The 17,641-nt window shown below is 36.3% G+C and overlaps 2 protein-coding genes across 2 annotated transcripts; one reads left to right on the top strand and one right to left on the bottom strand.

Annotated features, from left to right (window-relative positions):
* Positions 1–1,586: 1,586 nt before the first annotated feature.
* LOC110229302 lies at positions 1,587–2,046 on the bottom strand (the record flags this gene model as incomplete). The annotated part of the gene is given in 3 exon segments (XM_021029082.1): positions 1,587–1,912; positions 1,915–1,987; positions 1,990–2,046. Coding segments are annotated over 3 exon segments (231 nt in total), but the record flags the coding sequence as incomplete, so codon positions are not given.
* On the top strand, positions 1,786–17,288 carry LOC9317540 (callose synthase 10). Its single transcript, XM_021030000.1, has 50 exons — positions 1,786–2,297; positions 2,368–2,465; positions 2,743–2,909; positions 3,241–3,352; positions 3,599–3,709; positions 3,812–3,937; positions 4,023–4,112; positions 4,240–4,337; positions 4,417–4,534; positions 4,955–5,089; positions 5,598–5,674; positions 5,756–5,834; positions 6,208–6,300; positions 6,392–6,494; positions 6,592–6,715; positions 6,805–6,991; positions 7,071–7,123; positions 7,482–7,542; positions 7,804–7,885; positions 7,996–8,045; positions 8,173–8,259; positions 8,386–8,471; positions 8,614–8,641; positions 9,218–9,315; positions 9,407–9,488; positions 9,589–9,749; positions 9,839–9,959; positions 10,677–10,774; positions 10,869–10,959; positions 11,050–11,210; positions 11,296–11,405; positions 11,498–11,632; positions 11,777–11,845; positions 11,931–12,096; positions 12,507–12,630; positions 12,795–12,914; positions 13,197–13,312; positions 13,403–13,486; positions 13,716–13,828; positions 14,019–14,071; positions 14,163–14,339; positions 14,416–14,463; positions 14,898–15,056; positions 15,246–15,359; positions 15,442–15,530; positions 15,654–15,812; positions 15,943–16,045; positions 16,153–16,272; positions 16,470–16,520; positions 16,615–17,288. The coding sequence occupies exons 1-50, from the start codon at positions 2,090–2,092 to the stop codon at positions 17,032–17,034; spliced, it is 5,715 nt and encodes a 1,904-aa protein (XP_020885659.1). The 5' UTR covers positions 1,786–2,089; the 3' UTR covers positions 17,035–17,288.
* Positions 17,289–17,641: the final 353 nt, after the last annotated feature.

The following is a 17,641-nucleotide window of genomic DNA, read 5'->3' as shown; positions in this document are numbered from 1 at the left end:
TTGTACTTTTAAAACTTTTGTTGTAAAAATTTTCTTAACAGTACTAATTGTATAGAGAAAGAAAAAACAAACTTCTTAATTCGAACCAGGCTAATTAAAGAAAGAAGGGACGGTGGTATTCATTAGGTTATATCAGGGACATTTATGTGAGTGGCAGGGTAAGCGATGGACTCAAAACTTTTGAGTCAAAAGTAATGAAACCATGTGAGGTGTAATTGTGAATTCTTATGTATTTACTTCATTCATAATAAATAGTCACGTTTGAGAGTGTGACACTCAAACAATGTATATGTAGTGATGATTACAGTGTGAATTAACTAAAAAACTTTATCTTGTAAAGTCATCTCCCAAAAGATATACTGTAGTCTGTAGTAAGCCCATCGTCGTATGGAATTTTATGGTAGATGATTATTAAGAATCGGAAACATTAATATTATGGACAATATACTACAAATATGCAATAAATATTGAATAAAACAAACAAAAATAACTTAAGGGCTTTCGAGGTTCCACGTCGAAATGATTTCACTGGACATTGATGAGATCATGAGATCTGCAGATTATTATAGTGGGCTAGCCTTGTCTTTGAGTTTCGACAGACATTGTCTCCTTTTTAGCAAATGTCATTTTCCCTCTCTCTCTATCTCACAGACCCTTATCAACGATTATGAGGGCCGCCCGCGAAAAAAAAAAAGGGCCGTTCTAGAAAAGTGTAAGTGTATATTTGTAAAAAAATTTAACCATAAAAAAAAAACAAAAAACAAAAAAAACCTTCTCTCACGCTTCAGGTGATTTAAACTCATGACCTAAGATATGTGGTGTATGACATAATACCACTAGGCTACCAAAACACATTGGTTTTTGAGGGCCGAAAATATTAATAACTTCTCGGAAGGCCGCAGCTCCCGCTTCTCTTGCTTCTATCCAGCTACGGCTCTGCTATCTCATTCCATATTTTGTGTTTGGTACATTATTTCAGTAACTAATACGATCATAATGTATTTTCAAGTAGTTATAGATAATCAACTCGTGGTGATCAAATAATTGAATTATTTATCTTATGGGCTGATTGGAGAATAAGATTTGAGTATTTTCAATGCGATTTATCCTTACTAATTAGTCTTTGGGTATGTGTTGAATAACAAGAAACTTTTGTTCTAGTGTTTTTACATTTTCATCACCTTCTGTGAAACTAGAAACATTAATCACAGTTGAAATATGAAAATTAGTTCATATCTCGAAAAATTTGTTTTGCATCCAAAATAGTACATGGAATAAAATTCCCAATTTTTGTGATTTAAAATATTGAATGTATATATATATATATATATATATATTTTCGTCAATTGTAATTAATTATTGTTAGAAAATACAGTAGAATATACATGTAACTCTATTACTTGAACCTTAAATGCATCATGCATGTAATAACCATCTTACATAATATCTATAGTTTTCAAAATAACACGATATATATTAGTAAATCCAATGAATTGTCAGTACCGACCTTAGCTCAGTTGGTAGAGCGGAAGACCGTAGTAGTTGCTGTAATCTTTAGGTCGCTGGTTCGATTCCGGCAGGTCGGATATTTTTAATCTTTTTAATTTCCATTTTTTCGTTTTCCATACAAATCTTGACCTTGGGCCTGTCTATTCAATCATGGGCCGATAAGTCAAAATTTGAAAGTAATATAACGCGGTTTCGTAAAATGAATACGACGACGTTTTAGTAGTCAATCCGTGTTTTGACTCGACGGTTATATCTCGTAGTTGGAAGGAACGGCTCGAAACGGGAGGGTCATTATCGTAATTTTATAACTTTACCTTTTTTTCCAAATTAATTTTCTTTTCCTCTGAGAAAACCCACTTTACGAAGGAATCAAATCGACTCGTTTTCTTAAATCCGCCATAGATCCGTCCGACACACCTCCGTCACATCCGGGTTCGAATCGTCCAGCTCGAGCTTTTCGCGTTTCACAGCTTCTTCCTCTTCATCTTCTCTCTTTGTGCCATGGTGTTTCACCCTGTTTAGGGCATCACAAGCTTTGATTCGGGGGAGAATTTGAAATCCTCCTCTAGGATTTGAAATTATGGCTAGGGTTTATAGTAATTGGGATAGGCTGGTTCGAGCCACTTTAAGAAGAGAGCAGTTGAGGAATACAGGTCAAGGTCATGAGCGTGTTAATAGCGGACTTGCTGGAGCAGTTCCGCCATCACTTGGTCGAGCTACAAATATCGATGCTATCTTACAAGCTGCTGATGAGATTCAGTCTGAGGATCCTACTATCGCCAGAATTCGTAAGTTTTCTGTGTCAATATTGTGTGGGATTCATTGGTTTACTATTGACACTGTATTTGTCTGGTGTAGTATGTGAGCAAGCGTACTCTATGGCACAGAACTTGGATCCTAATAGTGATGGTAGAGGTGTTCTTCAATTCAAAACTGGTTTGATGTCCGTGATTAAGGTATTTTTCATCATCTTAATATGTATGTCTATTGCTGCAAAAAGAAGAAAAGTACGATTTCTCACAATGTTATATCTGTGTATTGGTTTAATTCACTTGCATATAGCTGTGTAAATGAATCCTTAATCTATATTGCTGTAGTCTAATTGTTGCACTCTGGTTACCGTTTAATGTTGAGATATGAGACACACAATCATTCTTTCTTGGTTTGCTTTTATTTTATGTTAAATGGTATGTTTACTTGTTCTGAATCGAAGGGGTTTACTTGCTTTTGCAGCAAAAACTTGCCAAGAGAGATGGGGCTTCAATAGACCGTGATCGTGATATTGAACGACTATGGGAGTTTTACAAACTTTATAAAAGACGACATAGAGTGGATGATATTCAGAAGGAAGAGCAAAAGTGGAGGGAATCAGGAACAACTTTTTCTTCAAACGTGGGGGAGTATGTGCATCTTTAATCCTTGTGGTTTCCCTTTTTTTTTGGGACAGTGTTTGGATTCTATCCCTAGAAAATGGCCGAAATTCTCTAAATCTGAAACATGCGTCCTGAATTGTGTTGATGCATGTTCTTTCATTCGGCAAGTGGTTCTCTGGGTGTAGTGTAGATTAGTTTGTTTGGTATGTACGTTTTTATAAGTTATCTTGATATCCTCTGTTCACATATACGGATGAGATTCTGTAGTGGAGATGGTATCTGAGATGTACTGTTGTCTTCTTTTTTTTTTTTTTTTAATAAATAATTGAACCGTGTTCTTTTTCTCTCTTTTTCATAGGATCTTGAAGATGAGGAAGGTGTTTGCCACATTGAGGGCCCTAATTGAAGTGTTAGAGGTGCTAAGCAGAGATGCTGATCCAAATGGTGTTGGGAGGTCTATCAGGGACGAGGTACTTTTTTCCATTACCTGTTGTGTTTCAAAAGCTATTTAATCTGCTTCTCGCTTCCTGTTCTGGTGATGCCAAGCGTTCAAAAGTCATATCTAATAACTTTGACGATTGAAGATCTTTGTTCAGAAGTTGCATCTGCATGAGTTGATAATAATTGTTTCCTAAGATCATTAAATCAATCATTGAAGTTGTCACGTTATGCACTTGTCTTGTATGAGCTAACTCATATTTTGTTTATGTTTTCAGCTTGGGCGGATTAAAAAAGCTGATGCAACTTTGTCTGCGGAACTAACTCCTTACAATATTGTCCCTCTAGAAGCGCAGTCCATGACCAATGCAATTGGGGTTTTTCCTGAAGTAAGTCAAACAAGAATGAAAACTTTGATTTTAATCTTGTATTAGTAGTTTTAGCTTTTAAAGTTTTGCCCACTCAGAAAAGGCTCTATTGTCTTTATTTAGGTACGTGGTGCAGTCCAGGCTATCAGATATACCGAACATTTCCCTAGGCTTCCCGATGATTTTGAGATTTCCGGACAACGTGATGCAGATATGTTTGATTTATTGGAGTATATCTTTGGGTTTCAGGTATAGTGATAACTGTTTGATCAAACTCTTCCCTGATTGTTTATTATTCTTGTTGCTTACTCTTTTTTTTGTTTGTCTTGAGCAGAGAGACAATGTAAGGAACCAACGGGAGCATCTGGTTCTCACACTTTCAAATGCACAATCTCAGCTTAGTATACCTGGCCAGAATGACCCAGTGAGTTCTTCCTTCTGATAGTATTATTTTGTTGTGGCATACTCCGTTACTGAGGGACAGTTATGATTGTCCTGTTGGTTAAGAGGTTGTCCTCTTAAAATCTTGATCTCTTAATCTTTTTGTGTAGAAAATTGATGAGAATGCAGTCAATGAGGTTTTCTTGAAGGTTTTGGACAACTACATCAAGTGGTGCAAATACTTGAGGATACGCTTTGTGTACAACAAGTAATTTTTGAATCTACTTCTGATATGGAAATACTGGTTTAGTTCATGTGAATTTATTAACGTTGAAGTTTTCTATTAGGTTAGAAGCCATTGACCGGGACAGGAAACTGTTTCTTGTTTCTTTGTACTTCCTAATCTGGGGTGAAGCTGCTAATGTCCGCTTTCTTCCAGAGTGTATCTGCTATATATTTCACAACGTAAGATACCATATTGTTGTTGATTATACACCTGTTTTCCGCTATCAGTATACTCATGTTTTTGTTCATTAGTTTGCTAAGTGATTTTTTGTTTCGTATTCTTTATTGTGGAAAAAATCTAAATGTCTAGGTTTTACAGATTTTCTTTTAGTGTTATTTTGTTGTTCATATATATTCTCCTCCTGCAAACCACACACAACTAAGCCAAGAAAAGACTTGTCAGAATTGCTGTAGCATCTGATCGTCTCTGTATCATGGCACTTTGCTTCTGTTAAAGCACCAGCCTGAAATCGTTTAATTTAGCAAGGACCCTTAATCTGGAATGATGAAAAATGAAGGCCCATGTGATCTCGAGTTTTACACCCTATGCAAAGTGAAAATATTATCTCTCCTCACACACAGTTGCCTTTTGTTTGTTAGATGGCCAAGGAATTGGATGCAAAATTGGATCATGGTGAAGCTGTTCGTGCTGACAGTTGCTTAACTGGAACTGATACTGGTTCTGTATCATTTCTTGAGCGAATTATCTGCCCTATATATGAAACAATCTCAGCGGTGAGTTCTGCTATTACAGTTTTTTTGTCATCTTAATTTTCTTTTTTGGAAAATTAGCTTTCAACAGTTTAATGTAGCTATTTCTCCTCCGATTATTTGTATGTCGATACATATTTCGAATGCTAGGCAAAAATGATAGTTTTAAGAGTGACTTCTTTCACTCAACCAGAGCTTTTGGTTATATAGAGTATCTAAACCCTTACATTTTTTGTGTTAAACCTCCATATTACTTAAATTAGTAGCAGTTGTCTGGAAAGTGTCATTATTTTAAGTTAATTTGAGTACAACCTTAAAGATCTTGTAATCAGTTTCTTGACATAGTATTTAGATGGTTCTAGCCTATATTTGAAAGTACATTCCTACTTCTTTTTTGAGATCAGATCTTATTTCTATGTTTCTGAGGAATTTTAGCATGTTGTAATGTGGATTTGAACGTGTCTTACATTAATGTTTTTGCTATATGGTCGTGTGAGCCCTTAAGTTGGTTTTGAAATTGATACTCATGTAGGAAGCTGCTCGAAACAATGGTGGGAAAGCTGCGCATTCTGAATGGCGGAATTATGATGACTTCAATGAATACTTTTGGTTTGTAGTTTGCTTATACTATTACATTTGCTAGTATAAACTCATTTCAAGGAGTTTCCATTAACGGTTTGTTATGTTCAGGACACCTGCTTGCTTTGAGTTAGGCTGGCCTATGAAAACAGAGTCACGCTTTTTAAGCAAGCCTAAAGGGAGGAAAAGAGTGAGTTTTGTTCATATCGACAAATTTTATGTTTCATTCCTTCTTCGTTTGGCTAATCATCTGTGACCACTTACTTCTTCTTGGCTTCAATTTTCGTGAGTTTTACTTTGGGAGCTGTCCCTTATTCTCATATTTTTTCATTTTAGTGGGATGTTATCTGATAACTCTTACATGATAAACAGTTGCATTTAATGGATCTTGTTGTCCAGTTGTGGGTGTTATATCTGATAGTTTGGGAGTTATATTTCTCTCTTACATCTATGTGGGGGGAATTACTCCAATGAGAATTACTGTCCAACAATTTCAACTTCTGTCTTCTTGTTATATTTCCATGTCTCTGTTGCCTGATCTCTTTTCCTGGAATTCAATGTAGACTGCTAAAAGTAGCTTTGTTGAGCATCGGACATACCTTCACCTTTTCCGAAGTTTTATCCGACTTTGGATCTTCATGTTTATTATGTTCCAGGTTGGTGTGGTATTTATAAACAATGTTCTGCTTATATTTGATAATGTTCCTAATTATTATTATTATTATTATTATTCTTACCTGTCCACAGTCTTTGACGATTATAGCCTTCAGGAAAGAACATCTCGATATAGATACTTTCAAGATCTTACTCAGTGCTGGGCCTACATATGCTATTATGAACTTCATTGAATGTAAATTTCTCTGATTGACTCTGTTGGCTTACGATTAGAAAATTCAGAGTTAAATCGTATCTTCTTGTTGAGTATCACATGTTTGTCATTTCTTTAGGTCTTCTTGACGTTGTGCTTATGTATGGCGCCTACAGCATGGCAAGAGGAATGGCTATATCCAGGCTGGTTATCAGGTTTTTTTGGTGGGGCTTGGGCTCGGTATTTGTGGTATATGTTTATGTGTATGTATCCAATTTGTCCACACGAGCTATTTCTTCTTGATAAAGTTTGAATGCGGAACTGCTAACCTTTTGTGAAACAAATATTGCAGGAAGGTTCTGAAGGAAAGAAATAAACCAAACCAAAATGAGTTTTTCTTCCACTTATACATTCTTGTATTGGGTTGTTATGCCGCTGTTCGCCTCATCTTTGGACTTTTAGTCAAACTTCCAGCATGCCATGCTCTGTCAGAAATGTCAGATCAATCTTTCTTCCAGTTTTTTAAGTGGATATATCAGGTATTCATTTAGTAGAACTTTAGATAATAGAAAAAGTAGCACTATGAAGCACATTGTTGATTCTTCTTCTCTCTTTCAGGAACGATACTTCGTTGGACGTGGCCTCTTTGAGAATTTAAGTGATTATTGCAGGTTTTGTCTACCTGCCTTTTCAAACTGTATTGCGAGTTACAGAAAATGTTCATTGTATATATTATTAGTTGGCTAATTAAAATACATTTGCTTAATCAAAAAAGTTTTATAGTATGGATGAACTATCGACATATAATCAATTAGATTGCTTAGGGATATTTGTCTGTAGAGAGTAGACATCTTCATGTCAAAGTGTCAGTTTCCTCCGGAAAAAAACGTCAGTTTACATAAAAACTGTTCGAATGGTTTAGTTGCTGTTTTAGAAGAATTTGATTGATTTGGGATCATAGTAGAATTTGGTAACAAAAACCTTGGTTCCAGAGTTAAGTTAATTCAAAGTTTTTCCTCTATTTTTCAGGTATGTGGCGTTTTGGTTGATTGTCCTGGCCTCCAAATTCACATTTGCATACTTCCTCCAGGCAAGGAGTTCTTACAGCTGTATATATTTGCTACGATTATAGAATTTGAAATCTCCCATATCTGAATTCACCTGTGGTGTACTCATTAAAAAAATAAGGGGATCTGTCTAAGGCTGTATATACGCAACTGCTATGTTGAATGCTTTGTCCTTCTCCATTGAATAACTTTTTGTTCTCGTGCAGCCTGGTTGTAAAATGTATATCTATTAACTAAGCATATGTATGATATTACCTGATGGTTAAATCTTCTTCATGTTGCAGATCAAACCACTCGTTAAACCCACCAACACTATCATTGATCTTCCTCCATTTCAATATTCATGGCATGATATTGTCTCAAAATGTAAGTGTATTTATGCTTAGGTTATCTGATCAACCATAATACAGACTAGAAATTGTTACTGATTACTGTCTTTGAACATGTTGCTGACTCTGTGGTTAAAAAATTGGCAGCTAACAATCATGCATTGACCATTGTTAGCTTGTGGGCTCCAGTTTTGGCGGTGAGTATATTCCTTAGTTGTCCTCATAATTAAATATCAACTGTCTAAGAGTTTCTTTCGTAACTACCTTTCATTAACTCTTGTCCTTTATGAGTTACTAATCGTGGCATTTGGTATTGATGTTTAGATATATCTAATGGATATTCATATATGGTACACACTCTTGTCTGCAATTATTGGTGGTGTGATGGGTGCAAAAGCTCGTCTAGGCGAGGTACTGCTGAGTACTAGAATGTTCTACTGTTAAATTTTTTTTTGCTTTTTTTTTTTTTAACGATATTGTGTTCTGTTATATCGTTGGTCCCCTTACTAACCATGTTCACTTATCTTTCTATCTTAGATACGCTCCATTGAGATGGTTCATAAGCGTTTTGAGAGTTTTCCAGAAGCTTTTGCCCAGAACCTTGTCTCTCCTGTTGTGAAAAGGTTATAACTTGGATCTATCTTTTTTCTATATACATTTCTTGGGACATCAACAATATTGCAATTTTCTGATTAGTAGTATACTTAAGTTTTTCTTTTTGGGCTTCCTTCGCCGCCTAATCTCTGTTGTAATGATATATTTCAGAGTACCACTGGGCCAACATACTTCTCAGGTTAGTGATAAGCTTAAACTCTCTGTCCCATCACTCTGTGTTTTTATAACTATTCTTGCATTATTGCCTTACATTGCTAGTTCTTTGTCTAAAAATGGCTCAGTGATCTAATGCAGCAATTATATGTTGACTTTTGGAGCCTTTGTTAGTGAGAACAGATATTTTTTTCATAAGAAAAGTAGATGATTTAAACTGTTTTGGCTGCAGTGGCCATTCCTTTGTATCTTATGCTTGTAACTCTATGCTTAATAGGAAAATTAAAGTCGATGATGCTTGTAATTGTATCTTGTTTCATGGATCGTGGAGGTACCTGTAACAGAGTTTAATTTCTGAAAGTCTTAATATATATGATGGTCATTTCTCCAGCTTTTGCTGTAATTTCAGGATAATGTTGTTTTTGCAATGGAAATATAGCTCCTATGTTTTGTTCTCTCCTAATACTTCATTATATTTTAAGTGTACTCCTCTTTTTCAATTTATCTATGGTTGGGCATTGCGCTGACTGTATCTCTCTGTCTAACTTTTCTTTCCTGGTTAATGATTAATTCTTAGAGCTTTTACCGATTGATTTTGCAGGATGGTCAGGATATGAACAAGGCATATGCTGCAATGTTTTCGCCGTTTTGGAATGAGATAATAAAGAGCTTGAGAGAGGAAGATTATCTCAGTAACAGGTTAAAGATTATTACTTGCTTTCGTGTTCATTCATTTTTTGCCATTTTGTACAACGCCTCTTACTCATACATTTGAATTCTTTGATTATAGGGAGATGGATTTGCTTTCTATCCCCAGTAACACGGGGAGTCTTAGACTAGTCCAGTGGCCATTGTTTCTTCTCTGCAGTAAGGTGCAGCTTGTTAAATAATTTCCTCTCTTTAATGTTGGGAGCTCAGGCGTGACATTTTTCTCTCATTTGTGAATTATTCTGGCTTCCTTTTGTTTTTCAGATTCTGGTGGCCATTGATTTAGCCATGGAGTGCAAAGAAACACAGGAAGTACTATGGAGACAAATATGCGATGATGAATACATGGCGTATGCAGTTCAGGAGTGCTATTACAGCGTCGAAAAAATATTGAATTCCATGGTTAATGATGAAGGGCGACGTTGGTACAGTATTTCAATTTGTTTGAACCTCAGTACTTGTTTAATATGCCAATATCATGTCTGTTAACCATAGACTGCTGTTTTTGTAATAGGGTGGAAAGAATTTTTCTGGAGATTAGCAACAGTATAGAACAGGGTTCCCTTGCGATAACTCTAAATCTTAAGAAGCTTCAGTTAGTGGTTTCCAGATTTACTGCATTAACCGGGCTTTTGGTATGCCTTCTTAAATCTGTGACTAGTTTTTTTTTTATTTTTTATTTTTTTTTTGTTGGTAGAAGGTAAACAAATTGGATGTACCAAGCCAAATTTGTCGAACGCTCTTCTGTGAACTAATGCTGCTTTCAGAAACTCAATAGATATATCCATGGAAAATGAATTTTCTCTTGCTGCTAGTTTCATTAACTGTTTTATATTTCCGACTTTGGCTTTATAAGCGTAAAATGTGGGGAAGGAAGATTTCCCCCATTTTCGTCCTGTTTGGATTTTGGGCTGGTGTGATGCTTAGACCCTCTTTTTCCATTTTTCTTACGTTTGTGGCTTTCTACATTTTTCTTATGTTTGTTTTTGAGAAAATACTGGGGATTTTTCTTTTGCTATGAGAGTTATGAATCCATCTTCTGAGAATGTTAGGCTTTTAAATTTTACTTCACTGGATAGCTTTGAATTCCCTTTTCGTTCATATTGCATCCCAACTAGCTTCTCTTAAATTATATTTTTCTTTCTGTTATTGATTATAGGGTAAGAGTAGTTTATTATGTCAATAAGTACTGCAATTTATTATCTCTCTTTTTCTTAGAAGTCTCTCTACATTTGATATTCAGATTGTAACTAGTCATCTTTCAGTACTTTTGACTTACAGTTTATGCTCTTGATTGTTAGAATCTCAGTTGTTTCATCTTGTTTGATTTGGTTTGCTGAACATTATCCCAGATTCGAAATGAAACTCCAGATCTTGCAAAAGGTGCTGCAAAAGCTATGTTTGATTTTTACGAGGTGGTCACGCATGACCTTCTTTCACATGATTTGAGGTATATTACTATGTTTACTTGCTCTCACAAATCTTAACTTGTATTGTCAACCGTCTTGGAGAAAATATCTTATGGTTTCATCTGTGTGCATCAGGGAGCAGCTTGATACATGGAATATTTTAGCACGGGCTCGAAATGAAGGGCGTCTCTTTTCCAGGATAGCTTGGCCTAGGGACCCAGAAATTGTAAGTCCTTCTAGATGAAGAAGAAGGAAATTTATTCCAAATACTGGTTCTGTGGTCTTATGCAAATAAAATTATTGTTTATAATAACAGATAGAGCAGGTCAAGCGGCTACATCTTCTTCTCACTGTGAAGGATGCCGCTGCTAACGTCCCGAAAAATCTAGAAGCAAGAAGAAGATTGGAGTTTTTCACAAATTCTTTATTTATGGATATGCCCCAAGCAAGGCCTGTTGCTGAAATGGTTCCATTCAGGTATGTGGTTTCACTTGCCTGACATATAACTTATTTTTTTCCCTCCTAATTTATAAATATATAATTTAAAATTTTTTGTGAACAGTGTCTTCACCCCATACTATAGTGAGACAGTCCTCTATAGCTCCTCAGAACTGCGAAGTGAGAATGAGGATGGGATATCTATTCTTTTCTATCTTCAAAAGATATTTCCTGGTATATATCTTCTACTTCTAGGCGTGTGAGGTCGCTCCTTAGTCAATATAGCCATTAGCTGAGTGCTGAGATCCATCTATTTTTGGCTTTAGATGAATGGGAGAACTTCTTGGAGAGGATTGGCAGGTCTGAATCAACAGGGGATGCAGATCTTCAAGCAAGTTCAACTGATGCTTTGGAGCTTCGGTTTTGGGTATCTTATCGAGGACAGACTTTAGCGAGGACTGGTTAGAAACGATCTGTATTGCTTATCACTTCTGAAATAATTTCTTACAAATACAATTTCATTCATTAGGTTTGGATTTTAATGTAGAAATATGGTGAATTTCACACTTGAGTGCCTAATTTAATTTTTTCTTGTGGTTGTTAAGTGCGAGGTATGATGTATTACCGAAGGGCTTTGATGCTCCAGAGTTTCTTAGAAAGACGAGGCTTGGGAGGTACTTGGTTTCCTAATTTTTTGTGCACTGTTCCCTTCAAAGGAAAGGCATATCTGTAAGAGCATTTTTTTTTGTTTTGTTACAGTGGATGATGCCTCTCTGACCAACATGCCACGAGGATTTGAATCGTCAATTGAAGCTCGAGCTCAAGCGGACCTTAAATTTACGTATGTTGTGTCGTGCCAAATTTATGGGCAACAGAAACAGCAAAAGAAACCAGAGGCTACTGATATCGGACTTTTATTGCAAAGGTGTGCATTAGTTGCATTTGTTTTGCCCATTATTTATTCCTGCATATAAATTCTGAGGATGTAATCATTGTAGTCATGAAGTTTAATATCTTACAGGAATGGCTAAATGGTAGTTCAGTTCGTCCCATTTGTTTGTTGATTATTCTTAGGTTGTCTAGATACATATTCGAAGTGGAACCTTGCAGTTGTTCCTTTTTTTGGTAGACTGAGTAGGCTGCTACCCTGTGCATTAGTACAGAGATCCAGATATGCAAAATTTTGAAAATTTATTTGCAATAATTTTCTCTATGTAATGGTGACATTTGAGTTTGATATAGATGGTGGTATCTCTGAATTCTCATTAACAGAACATCTTTTATTGACAATATCTTACACATATCCCATGTTACAATGATTTCTTTTGCAACTAGATACGAGGCGCTACGAGTTGCTTTCATACATTCCGAGGATGTTGGAAGTGGAGATGGTGGAAGTGGAGGGAAAAAGGAATTCTATTCTAAACTAGTAAAAGCTGACATTCACGGAAAAGATGAGGTATATGATATTTTGTTGATGCTTGGAATGGTTAATTTGTCAAATTGGTTTTAGATGCTGAAATGTGCCAAAATAGAAAGTTTTTCCTGGTCTAAATAGTTCGTACTTTCTTCATCTGGATTGATGAGATACATAGCACACAATAACTTTCACTTTTGCTACAGGAAATTTATTCAATTAAACTTCCCGGAGATCCTAAACTTGGTGAAGGGAAGCCTGAGAATCAAAATCATGCGATCGTTTTTACGCGTGGAGAAGCTATCCAGACCATAGATATGAATCAGGTTTTTCCTCACTTCTTTGTCATGTTTCGGCACATTTCTATATTGACATTAAGAGAGTCGTACTGCGGATAAGCTAAACCTGTCATGCATGTGGCCGATAGTGATTGTCTTAGATTCCTAAGGTCCGCTTTTGGCCATCATCAGGTTGCCAAACTTTAATTCCCCTCAATTAAAAAGGATTGGTAACCGGGAAATTTAATGAACAAATTATGTAGCAGGAGTATGTTGGCCCCTTCTTACCAACTGTTTTTCTTGATCCACTATATTCTTCATGTTCATCAGGACAATTATCTAGAGGAAGCAATTAAAATGAGAAATCTACTTGAGGAGTTTCATGGAAAACATGGAATTCGACGTCCTACTATTTTGGGAGTTAGAGAGCATGTTTTCACGGGAAGGTTTGCAGTCGTCGCCTTAGAAAATTGTTTTGTTATATTATATGTTTTATCTTTAATCACCTTTACATTGGTGGCAAATTGATATTGCAGTGTTTCATCACTGGCGTGGTTCATGTCGAATCAAGAGACCAGTTTTGTGACGTTGGGTCAACGGGTTCTAGCATATCCACTTAAGTGAGTATTCTCGCTTCAGACTATAACTTGTGCAATAGGGCTACATTTCATTTTGAACTTTTTTTTATTGTGGAGCTTGTTTCATGTTTTAGCTTTCTCTTCATCTGCTTGCATTTACTTGGTAAATGGGTTTAGCACTTGTTTTCCGGTTTATTGGATTGTTTTTATTTAATCTATAACCACTTTCCAGTGACAGCTTAGTTTTAAATGTTCAAAACTAATCTTGCAGAGTTCGAATGCACTATGGGCATCCAGATGTGTTCGATAGAATATTTCATATAACTCGCGGAGGAATCAGCAAAGCATCCCGTGTTATTAACATCAGTGAAGATATATATGCTGGTATGCGTAGTAGATTGCTTTTTCTTATAGACTTAATAAATTCTTGCTGCAATATAAATTCCTGATTGCTGTTTTAAACTTAAGAAGTTCTTGTTTAACTCTCAATGTTCTAATTTTTAAAAGAGCTTAACCATGATAAGTTCTTGAAAAGTCTGAGCTTTTTACCTATAAACAATGACGATATTTGCAGGATTTAACTCGACACTCAGGCAGGGGAATATCACCCACCATGAGTATATTCAGGTCAACAACTTACTTGCTTTAAATGTTTCTTCACTTAGCTTGTATCTCATGTCGATCTGGATACATGATCCATACATATTCTTTCATGTAGGTTGGTAAAGGAAGAGATGTAGGACTCAACCAGATTGCCCTATTTGAAGGGAAGGTAGCAGGTGGAAATGGAGAACAAGTTCTTAGCAGGGATGTCTACAGGATTGGGCAGCTGTTTGACTTTTTTAGAATGATGTCGTTCTACTTCACAACAGTTGGATTCTATGTCTGCACAATGGTACTTTTCATTCTATTGTGTTCTGTAAGTCTGTTTCCCCCATAACCACATGTAGTAAAAAAATTCTTTGATGCAGATGACCGTCCTTACTGTGTACGTCTTTTTGTATGGAAGAGTTTATCTGGTATGTTATGGAGCCTTCTATCTTTTCGTTTGTTCAGTGTATCTTCTTTTTAAAATGATGGGTAGTAATTGCTCCCTGAAATGTGTAGAGTAGCGGATGTTGACTCTAAAAATTAGTGTTGCTTACTGCATAATTTTTTAAGAGTACAACCTCATGTAGTTTAAGAATGATTTGCCGTCAACTATAATTCTGTAATCCTAGACCAATATGGATGCGTAGTATTTGACCCACCTTTTCGAATATCAAAGGCATATAGCACTTTTCACATACAATTGGGCATCTACATGGATAACATTCTTGGGGAAAAGTATTGTTATCTTGTTCTTGCAACTTGGTTGAATTATGCACTTCTTTCCTTTTCATCTGTTCTCTTTTATTTCTTAAGACACTTCCCTTGCCTCCTTTGATATCATTGACTTCTTGGTATTTTTCAGGCCTTTTCTGGTGCTGATCGTGCAATATCAAGAGTAGCCAAACTGTCAGGTAACACTGCATTGGATGCTGCACTAAACGCACAGTTTTTAGTCCAGATTGGAGTCTTTACTGCCGTCCCTATGGTGATGGGTTTCATACTTGAACTTGGATTGCTAAAGGTTGGTTGACCTATTCACTCCGTTTCCTTTTGGACCAAATCGTTACCCTTACTGTTCATGTCTTTTATTACTCTTTTGATACGTATTTTCTTTCTGGTTCATTGTCTCTATGCGTTGAGCCACAAATAGCTTTGAGAGAGCTCTTCTACTAAAGTTTCCTGAAGCATATGTTTTTTTCTTATATCACAGGCTATTTTCAGCTTTATTACAATGCAATTCCAGTTGTGTTCTGTCTTTTTCACATTTTCTCTCGGGACAAGAACTCATTACTTTGGACGTACTATTCTTCACGGTGGTGCAAAGGTATACTTGTTTTTATACATAGCAATGTTTCTGTCTTTTTTAAAAAAAAAAACTTTTTCAAATGCGTGTATTTTATCAACAGTATCGAGCAACTGGCAGAGGTTTTGTGGTTCAGCACATCAAGTTCGCCGATAATTACAGACTTTATTCTAGAAGTCATTTTGTTAAAGCGTAAGCCCAAATGTTAATCAGTTACATGTTATTTGACGAGCTTCTAAATTCGAATAAATTTATCATGTGGATGCTTAGGGAACTGCTTCTTACTGACTTATGTGAACCTCTTTCTTTGTGCAGTTTTGAAGTAGCTCTACTGTTGATCATTTACATTGCCTATGGGTATACGGACGGGGGTGCCTCTTCGTTCGTTTTGCTAACTATCAGTAGTTGGTTCCTTGTAATCTCCTGGTTGTTTGCACCCTACATCTTCAATCCCTCTGGATTTGAATGGCAAAAGTTAGTACTATGCCTTTTTCTTGGTCTTCATTCCATTTCCGTATTCAATTGTTTTTCTCTGGTGACACAGATGGCACTATGTCTTAAATTGTATTGGATCGTGACCTGTAATCTTTCATGCTTGATACAGGACTGTCGAGGATTTTGAAGACTGGGTCAGTTGGCTGATGTACAAAGGTGGAGTGGGAGTAAAGGGAGAGCTCAGTTGGGAGTCGTGGTGGGAGGAAGAACAGGTTTTTCCGATATCTTTCTTGTATACGTCAGTAGGCCGATCCTTTGCAGGAACTACCCATAATAACAAACTTGCAAAATGGATTTTTGTATTTTGATGTATTATCAGGCGCATATCCAAACATTAAGAGGAAGGATATTGGAGTCCATTTTGAGCTTGAGATTTTTCATGTTTCAATATGGCATTGTGTACAAGCTTGATCTCACTGGGAAAAACACTTCACTTGCGGTAATGCTTGTTTTTTCTTGTATCCTCGTTTAATTCAGTTGAACAGGATATTTGAAAATTGTTTTGCGTTTGCTTGATCATAGAAAAAGCTGCAGCGTTTAGATTGTGCTTTTTCTTTGTATGAGCTATTACACTCCAATACATTGCTATTATTGCATGAGTGTGCCTGACTGAATCCTCTCTTTTGTGTTTTGCAGCTCTATGGCTACTCGTGGGTTATATTGCTTGTTATTGTGTTCTTGTTTAAGGTGGGTACTAAGATTTTCATTAGTTTTTTCTCCAGATTTGATTTTTTGGTATCCCATCACACTAACATGTTATCATGTCTCCTTGTTACTTCAGCTTTTCTGGTATAGCCCCAGAAAATCGAGCAACATTCTGCTGGCACTGCGTTTTCTACAGGGAGTGGCTTCGCTCACATTCATCGCTCTCATCGTTGTAGCCATTGCACTAACACCGCTATCGATTCCAGACATGTTTGCATGTGTTCTTGGTTTTATCCCGACCGGTTGGGGTCTACTGTCTTTAGCAATCACATGGAAACAGGTGCTTCGGGTCCTGGGCTTGTGGGAAACAGTTCGTGAGTTTGGGCGTATATATGATGCTGCAATGGGTATGCTCATATTTTCTCCTATCGCCCTTCTTTCCTGGTTCCCTTTCATCTCCACGTTCCAGTCTCGTCTCCTCTTCAACCAAGCCTTCAGTCGCGGACTTGAAATCTCCATTATCCTCGCCGGAAACAGAGCTAATGTTGAGACCTGATGAACGAGAGAGAGAGAGAGAAATTAGTGTGGAAGTAGAAGAAGTATTAGACATTTTGTTTGTTGAAATGTAATTGAGCTTTGTAGAGTTTGTAGAACGTCACTGAAAGCTCATCGACTCGGATTTTATATGTTTGTAATCTTAGTTTTGTTTACTCTAAAAGCTTAATCTTGTGTTACTGTTTATTGTCATAGGTTGACTATATTTTGGTAACTTGATTATTGTTAAATTGAGATTTGTTGATTATCTGAGAATCTTTGATCTCTGGTTAAGAGACTCTTCCTAGTTCCTGAAACTAAAAAAATTATATATAGTGGTCAGTGGATGTGTAATGGTGGTGGTGTTCTTTAATTTGTGCCAATGGGTGGTGTATGTTACTTGGCTTAGATTGGTACTTGAAGTCGTAGCACGCTGATTATGTAATCCGCCATTAATCAAAAATACATGATGATTTATAGGTAACAGTCACCATAAGTGATATATTTTGTCACAAGGAAAGATCCGATTGCTTGTTAATACGTAATGACAGATAAACATCATTGTCTCAGAAAAATTAATATTTCATGTGGAATTTAGTAGTTGTGGATTTACCCTTGGTGACATAAGA

Source organism: Arabidopsis lyrata (assembly GCF_000004255.2).
Source record: "Arabidopsis lyrata subsp. lyrata unplaced genomic scaffold ARALYscaffold_4, whole genome shotgun sequence".
NCBI lineage: Eukaryota > Viridiplantae > Streptophyta > Magnoliopsida > Brassicales > Brassicaceae > Arabidopsis > Arabidopsis lyrata.
This window is presented reverse-complemented; position numbering and strand designations above follow the sequence as displayed.

Bases quoted from the DNA above. Each gene is read 5' to 3' on its own strand.
- LOC9317540 (XM_021030000.1), top strand. From the start codon at position 2,090: ATGGCTAGGGTTTATAGTAATTGGGATAGGCTGGTTCGAGCCACTTTA. The intron at 4,338-4,416 runs GTAATTTTTGAA...GTTTTCTATTAG, and splicing joins ATACGCTTTGTGTACAACAA to GTTAGAAGCCATTGACCGGG. The intron at 8,260-8,385 runs GTACTGCTGAGT...TTTCTATCTTAG, and splicing joins CAAAAGCTCGTCTAGGCGAG to ATACGCTCCATTGAGATGGT.